General features: G+C 45.1%; 1 protein-coding gene across 1 annotated transcript in view; it reads right to left on the bottom strand.

Annotated features, from left to right (window-relative positions):
* Positions 1-308: 308 nt before the first annotated feature.
* Positions 309-8,815, bottom strand: part of CUNH14orf39 (chromosome unknown C14orf39 homolog) — a 44,826-nt gene continuing 36,319 nt past the window's right edge. The window contains exons 5-6 of the mRNA XM_073642233.1: positions 4,270-4,457; positions 309-448 (exon numbers count right to left, since the gene is read on the bottom strand). Coding sequence (XP_073498334.1) covers positions 309-448; positions 4,270-4,457 — 328 coding nt within the window. The remainder of the gene's footprint in view (positions 449-4,269; positions 4,458-8,815) is intronic.

Raw genomic sequence — 8,815 nt, 5'->3', positions numbered from 1 at the left:
CTATCATAAAGTACAATATGTCACAAAAAAACAATCTCAGAATCAGTGGGATCCGTTGAAGAGTTCCATAGCTATTATTTCATAAAGTGACAGTGGTCAGAATTGTAAAAATTGGCCTGGTCATTAAAGTGCAAACCACCTTCAGGGGTAAAGGGGTTAAATAAGATCTGATCTGTAGTTCTCAACAGAGGACGCTATACATTGAGCAGAGCTGTAGTCTTCAATGTTTCAGCTAAAAATAACAACTCATTAGTGTGGGTGCCATTTGTCGAGCCCCCCACAGATCTGATATTGGTGACCTATCCAAATTATAGGCCATCAATATAATATGCCCGGACAATCCATTTAAACTTCTTTCCCTCTGTCAGTTCAGTCGCTAAGTATTTGAAGCAGCAAAATGGATACAGCCTCAAACTCCAGTCAATATAGGATCCGAATGAAGCAGGCTCTAACAAAAGAAAAAATATGAAATCTCATTAGAATTCATAACAATCAAAAATATTATTTTGTAAAATACCATATTTTTCGGACTATAAGGCGCAACTTTTTTCCTCCAAAATTTTGGAAGAAAGTGGGGGGTGCATATTATAGTCCGGATGTACCTTATAGTTTAGCTGTGGCTGTAGGGCAAAGGGGGGCGGCAGCGTTGGAGGATCAGGTCACAGTAGGCAGGAGCCGGCTGCTGCAGCTAACACATGTGCCTGCTGTTAAAGAAAATGAGAATATTCACTGCACTCCACGTCTATAGTCCCGTAAACCTCTATGCACTGAAGCCGGTGCTCAGAGGTGGGCGGGACTATGGGAGGGTGGAGCAGTGAACATTCATTCTCTTTAACAGCGGGCACACGTGATCGCCCAGCAGCTGCGGGAGCCGGCAGCTGTGGCTAACAGTGTGCCCGATAATAAAGGAAATTAATATTCACTGCTCCACACTTCCATAGTCCCGGGCAAGGGGAGCAGTGACTATTCCGACAGCTGACCTCGGCGTGTGGGGGCACATGGCAGTGACATCACGTGCTGCTTACATGCTGAAATCGGCTACTGGCATCAGAACAGGACGCAGAGCTGCGAGGGAGAAGAGGAAAGGTGAGTATTATTTTTTATTTTTTTATGTGTGTGGCGTGATAGGGGCCATCTATACCAGGATGGGGGGCCATCTATACCAGGATGGGGATGGGATGGAGGTTATGTATACCAGGATGGGGATGGGATGGAAGCCATGTATACCAGGATGGGGTGCAATATATACCAGGATGGGGTGCCATATATACCTGGATAGGGGGTGGGGGGCCATGTATACACTGACGAGCAAAAGAGTATCAATGTTCTGAACTTTTTACTTTCAGGCTCCATATCTCATCATCCACTAATGCTTTGAACGTGAGACTACCATCATTTTATAGACACTCATCTTGGCTATCTCATACATAAATTTGACTTTCAACTATGTAGCATATGATTAGTTATGCTGATTCTTTTCATGTCACTGCAGTGTTACGGTTTTGCTCCTGGTGGTGGAAAAAGAAGATTTCCCAAGAAAAGACAAACAGCATCATCCAGCTCATCGATAGCGATCTCTCGTCCAAGAAAATTGCCAAACTGCATCATGTGAGTGCTATAATAGTTGGAAGAATACGAAATGAAGTCCGTCCATTCATTCAAAAGCCAAGAGGTGGACGTCCAGGCAAAATATCGGAGTAAACAAGTTGGCTCATCACAAGGTCTATCAGTTCTGACATAACAAACACGGCAGTAGAGGTGGCTCATATGTTTCGGAAGAGATCACAGATGTCCATGCAAGCACAATGCAACGGAAGTTACACAAGTCTGAAATAGTGGCCTGAAAAAAATGTGAAGAAGCCTCAACTTCAATATCTTCATAAGAAGCGTCGGCTCGAGTTTGCAAAAAAGTACAAAAAGTGGACAGTAGAATATTGGAAACGGGTGATTTGGAGCGATGAGACGAAAGTCAATAGACTAGGCTCTGATGGGTGCAAATTGGTCTGGAAGAAACAATGGAGAAAAGAGGATAATGGATCGAGAAATTTAAATTCGGTGGAGGAAGCCTGATGATATGAGGTTGTTTGACAGCCAAAGTTGTTGGATACTTGACTAAGATTGATGGTGGTCTCAATGCTGATCTATGTGTGAGTATTCTACAAGACGAGTTATTTTGTATACTCGAGTATTTTGGGTATGAAAATGAGGACATAGTGTTCCAGCAGAACAACAACCCGAAGCAAACTGTTGAGATTGGTGAAGAAATGGTTCAATGAAAATGAACTAGAGGTGCTGGATTGACCCCCACAGTCTCCAGACCTCAATCCAATCAAACACTTGTGGGTAGAGTTGATTAAAAAGCTGTATACATACCGAAGTGAGTCGATCAGTATGCACCAATTTTGGAAATGTGTGGAAGAGATCTGGGATCAGATTGATCAAGAAATGCTTGAATCTGATCGAGAGCATGCCCAGAAGGATTCAGTCAGTGTTGAAAGCCAAAGGTGGGTTTGCAAAATACTAACAAAATAATACAAATTAAAATTTAGATTTTTAGGAGTAACAAGTCGCCAGTATGCACCAACTTTGGGAACACATAGAAGAGACCTGGAATCGGATTTTGGTCTACACATGCATGAATCTAATTGAGATTCAGGCAGTGCTGGAAGTTAAAGATGGATTTACAAAATAATAAAAATTAAAATTTAGATTTTTAGGAGCAAAGCAGTAACAATGTAGCAGCATAAGAATCTGCATAAGTAATCATATGCTAAATAGTTGCGAGTCTAATTTATGTATAAGGTAGCCAAGATGATTGTCTATAAAATGACGGTAGTCTCACGTTTGGAGCAGTAGTGGATGATGAGATATGGAGCCTGGAAGTCAAAAGTTCAAAAAATTATTACCTTTTTGCTCGTCAGTGTACCTGGTTGGGGGGCCATGTATACCTGTGTAACACCTGCACAGGGAATTGTCAGGGCGGCTATTGGTATACTGGAACTTACAGACACTAAGAAGAGCTTTGCAGCTGCTGTTAAACAGGGACCTACAGACATTAACCATTTTTCCCCTGAGCTGCAGTGGATTACAATTCCCAGGGACCCTTGTTTCAGTCAGATGACACAGCCTGGAAGGATAGAAGGAGAGAGAGTGGATTGGATGAGGAGGGACTTGGGGGAGGGAGCTGGGCAGGAGGTGAAAGTGAAAGTTCAGAGAAAAAAAGAGCGTGGCAGCTTGCTGTGAGGGACGGAGCAGTGTGGATCTGCATTCCTCTACGCTGCTGAGTGTGGCGGCCCCCTCTGAGATACCCGCGCTGCTGGAGAGAGCGCGGTCTTGTCACCCTCTGAAGCAAGTTACATCAAGGACTCGGAGAGTTCTACCGGCACTCCCACCGTATAAAGGCCTGAATCCTGCCGCCCCAGCTGGTGTCCAGAGAACCATCCGACCGTTTGAGACACACAGTGAGTGCCCTTCTGAGACTTGTGGTTCTACCAGCGCTATTTACAGTGAGTACACTACAACCCAGACTATTGACATTAATATTCATCTAAATGCACCAACGGTTCTCATTTGCGTGCCAACATCCGCGGCAACTGGGCCCCAACGTTTGGACTGAGTTAATACAAAAAGGGAAAACCTGCAACGTTATATTTGCAGGGTCGGAGTAAAGTGGATTGTGATGTGTATATGACTTTTATTGAGCACTGTTACTTGTATTGTATGTTATTCCTTTAAACCCACCTCAATTCTGCTGCATAGCATTAAACCTGTTAAATGGTTTTACTCCTGTTCCCTGTGAGTGTGTACTGAGCTATGGCAGGGGCTTCCCGAAGCAGTCCCTTGCAGAAGATAACAGTCCTTCTGCAATCCCAGAGAGAAAGCTCCAATCAAGATTCAGGTGGAGGCACTGCGCCCTAGAGAGGTGAGATCCTCCATAACACCCAGCGTACCGTGGTAGCCCTAAAGGGGTGTTACACCTGGATTGGTGGCCATATATACCAGGAAGGGGACATATATACCAGGATGGGGACATATATATACCAGGATGGTAAATATTATTACAGAATTGGGGGATATTACCCCCCTATAACAGTGTCATCAGCCAAAACACCCTCGCCCCCATAACAGTGCGTCATGTCCACATTTTTTGCTTCAATTTTTTTTCTATTTTCCTGCTCTAAAACCTAGGTGCGTCTTATGGTCCAGTGCATCTTATAGTCCGAAAAATACTTTATATAAGGTAAAAAAAAAAAAAATTAAATCATGTACCCAAAATATCTTGAAGGATCCTGGCCTTCTTCTCTCGCTGCTCATCGTATTTTTCGATGACGTTCAGTACATTGTCAAGCTCTTCTTTCATTGCATGGTATTCCTTTGCACATGTGAATTCCTTATATTTATCTTCATGTTGCTTTAATATCACTTTACATTTGTTCACGGATTCTTGGTAGTTTTTACTTGAACAAAAAAACAATGGTGAAATTTTATCACACATGGATTTTTATTCCAATACATTGTCTAGTAAAATTCAACTCATCTCACAAAAATACAAGCCCATATACAGCTATGTCAGAGAAAAAAAAGTTAGGGCTCTTGGAAGAAGGGGAGGGTGAAGAAAAAACAAGTGTAAATTAAACCGGCTGCGCAGAATTTTTTACCTAAAAATAAAATGCCGGTAGAAATGCCGACAAAATATAACCTTGGGATATGTGCACGTGATGTTGTTTTTAGGTAGATTCTGCCCAGAATGCACCTGAAAAAGTGGAGAAAAAACGCCAGAAAAAATTGACGTAACACACAGTAAAGTCATTTATTTTAACCACTCTGTACCAGTATCACTGGCCGTTCTATCTGCTATCCAGAGCTGCACAGTCTGTACCAGTACCAGTGGCTGTCCTGTCTGCTGTTCAGAGCCGCACAGTCTGTACAAGTAGCAGTTGCCGTCCTGTCGGCTACCAAGAGCCGCACAGTCTGAACCTGCACCAATGGCCGTCCTGTCTGCTATCCAGAGCCGCACAGTCTGTACCAGTACCAGTGGCCATCCTGTCTGCTATCCAGAGCCGCACAGTCTTTACCAGTACGAGTGGTCATCCTGTCTGCTATCCAGAGCCGCACAGTATTTACCAGTACTAGTGGTCATCCTGTCTGCTATCCAGAGCAGCACAGTCTGTACCAGTAACAGTTACCTTCCTGTCTGCTATTCAGAGCCGCACAGTCTGCACCAGTAACATTGGCCGTCCTGTTCTATCCAGAGCCACACAGTCTGTACCAGTACCAGTGGCCATCCTGTCTGCTACCCAGAGCGGCACAGTCTGAACCCACACCAGTGGCCGTCCTGTCTGCTATCCAGAGCTGCACAGTCTGTCCAGTACAAGTGGCCGTCCTGTCTGCTATCCAGAGCCGCAAGTCGGTACCAGTACTAGTGACCGTCTTGTCTGGCACCCAAAGCAGCACAGTCTGTACCAGTACCAATTGGCCATCCTGTCTGCTACCCAGAGCTGCACAGTCTGAACCCACACCAGTGGCTGTCCTGTCTGTTGTCCAGAGCCTCACAGTCTGTATGTGACATGCAGAAGTAGTGCTGTTGCTTCAAAAGCATCCAGCAACTGTTACAAATAACACAAGCACAGGAGACAGGAAGTGTTGTGCTTCAGAAGCATCCAGCAACTAGAGGAGTGTCACAGGAGACAGGGAGTGTTTTAGCAGAGCCCCAGGGGGATTGTGGGGAACTTGTTATTGTAGTCTGGCTGAAGCCGAAGAGAAAGTTGGTGTGTTATCTGGATCTGACAGAAGGCAACTGAACAGAATTCAGATCAGGAGAGAAACTAAACACAGGTCAGATAAACTTCCTGAACTAACAGTGCAGAGTATTATCAGGCAGGAAGATAAGAACTGGAAGGAATTGTGTCACGGAGATCATCTCTCTCATCAAACCCTCCCCCCTCCATCTCCATGCTGGATAAAGAATGCTGTGTACTATTGAAGGATAAGCCTATGGTTGTGTATGCATAGAAGTGTGCTGCTAAGAGATCTAATCTATGCTGAATTATGCTACTGAAGAGACTGTAATACTGTGCCTTGCGAAGAAACTACTATATTGTTACTGGAGCCAGTTGCTCAAGAAACTCAGACTGTACTGTAATGAAGATTGTTGTTGTAATATCCTTGAATTGCATTGGCCGTGCTTCAGACTAAATTCCACTGCTAAACTGTTAAAAAGTCTCTTGTCAGATGTGTCTAGTCAGCAATTGAATCTATCGTGTGCCTGAGAGAAGCTGCAGCCTATGGTCGCCCTGAGTAACGCAGGCAACTGTTAGCTGCCATTAATGCAAAAATGGATGAGCTGGGGGAGAAAGAAGCTGAAGACGTCATGGGAACGTTCCTCCAAGAGCTAACACAGTCTCTAACCAGGTTGAAGTTGTAGTATGGAGGGGCGGCACCAATTACCAAAACTGAGAGTCTCCATCCGCAGACTTAACTACCGCAATTGAAAGAACAATTCAAAGCCCTAACAACAACCCTGCAGGAATCGACCAAAACCTCTGAATGGGTGACAGACTCAGACAGAACCTTTAACTTGCTCGGATTAGATAAATTAGGAAGACAGTCCTCTCTAACACCACAAATCATCATAAGGGAAGAATTCAAGATCCTGGGACAGATTGGAGAGTGTGAACAGAAAGAGAAACTGTCTTACATGAACTTGTTGCACCAGATCGATGCAGGCTTACAGAAAGGCTACCAGCCAGATGAGATCGTTGAGGGGGTGGTGAAAGCGATCAGCCCAGGACTGAACCTCTGTAGTATGCTAGAAATGAAGAGTCAATTGACCTTGCAACAGATGAAAATGATTTTAAAAGGGCACTATAAAGAAGAGAGTACTTCAGAATTGTTCCACCGACTCATTAACCTTTCACAGAAAAATAATGAATTACTCCAAAGTTTCTTATTCAGAGCAATTGAACTGAAGGATAGACTGTTGTTTGCATCCAGAGATGTAGAAGCGGAGGAGAAGTATGATGCTGGACTAGTGCAGAAGACGTTCTTGAGATCATTGGGAATGAAGTTAATCATCAAAGACATCAAGTTGCAGCTGAAACAGTACCTAGAAGATCTTGGCATTCTGGACGAAGTCCTAATTGAAAAAATTAATGAGGCAGCTAGTTTGGAGTCAGAGAGTGAACAAAAGTTAAAGAAAGGCTCTGCTCCTAAAATCACCAAAATGAGTCAGCTGAAGTTGGAAACCCCCAGTGGCCAGTCCGAAGATCATCATGGAGATCCTCCAGTGCCACCTCCGAGAGGGAACCTTAAAGCACCAGCAAAAGAGAGGACCGCCAGCGCTGACTGGGAGGAAGTAATAGGAGAACTGCGAGCCAAGTTGATTGAGGTGGAAAAAGTTGATTCGTTCCAGGCTAGAACCTGTATCCCTTAGACCCAGGAGTGGGTTTCAAATCAGAAGATACTCGGCATGTGAAGCTTGCCGTTCATCAAATCAGAGTACGGTGTGTGTCCACTGTCTAAGATGTGGTGAGGAAGGACACTATGCCAAGGAATGCCAATGGTCACGGTCGTTTGGGTTAAAAGACAGGAGGTTGCCAGTGCGGGGCGACTGGTAACCCGACACAGAGGAGGCCCCAGAAGCAAATCCAAATCTCACCAAACCTCAGAACAGCGCATGAGGTAAAATGGCTGCATCAGTACTATCCCCAAGTGTGTTCCTGTCTACAAAAGCTGCAAGAGAGACAGGGGCATCAGTTACTTAATGCCCAGTGCGGAGGTCAAATGATGTACTCCTGGGAGGAGGATTCCTCGGTCAGTAAAGATAGCCTCATCAGGTGAAAAGTGCTTTATACAGTGCCAGCTAGATGGACTCCTGGTAAATGCACCGTGGGACACAGGAGCCCAAGCGAGCCTTTTAAATGAAGACTGGAGAAGGCACTACCTGCCACATACCTGCCTTCGGTCGCTAAAAGAACTCTTAGGACCAGTGGAATTCCACGGCAAAGCTGTCAACCAAACCGAAATTCCTTTCATAGGCTGGGTTGAAGTGGCTTTCCAACTGAGGGCCACAAAGAGCAGCAACGCCATTGAGCTTTTGGTACCTTTTCTCGTGACCAGTGATCAGAATGTGACAGAGGATCCTATCCTGGGTTATAATGTAATCAGTGAGGGGTTCACGAAACACAAGTCAGGGATGCAGGTAGTGGATGCAATTGCCACATCGCTTGACTTACCCAACGCTGTGGCGGAAAATGTGATTCATAGAGTAAAGAAAGCCCAGAATACAATGGACCTAAAAGAAGTCAAGGTAGGCTGGCGCCCAACCATCATCCCTGCACACCAAATAGTGGGGGTGAGGTGTGGAGTCCAGGTAGAACCGGGAAGAAAAGTCCAGTAAAGACTGTTTGTGCCAAAAGACTCCTCAGAACTTCTGGAAGGTCTAGTTCAAGGTGAGACTGCTTACGATTCCTACTGGTGGGTTTGGTCGAGTGACAGTACCGGTGATGAATACTACGAAACACGAAATTAGACTGGATCCAGAGAATGTGTTAGGTCACATTGAAGCCGTTAAACAGTATATCCAGCCAGTGTGAGACCAGCCCAGGGGTCTACTGTGAATTCCGTCTCCCCACCAAGCAACAGGAGTTGCCCAGGGGAGGAAATTGCATGACCCACCTCAGGGTCCTGGGATCCCCCAGTACCCCTGGAACACTTGTGTGCTGAAGATCTAGCAGTAGCAAAACAGATGCTGAGAGAAGAGTGTCATGCATTTGTAGCGCCCCGAGGGTTCGGTTGCTACAGGGGTATTGCACCT

This window comes from Phyllobates terribilis, unplaced genomic scaffold, assembly GCF_046119375.1.
Source record: "Phyllobates terribilis strain yellow unplaced genomic scaffold, ASM4611937v1 Scaffold_7__3_contigs__length_470593459, whole genome shotgun sequence".
NCBI lineage: Eukaryota > Metazoa > Chordata > Amphibia > Anura > Dendrobatidae > Phyllobates > Phyllobates terribilis.
This window is presented reverse-complemented; position numbering and strand designations above follow the sequence as displayed.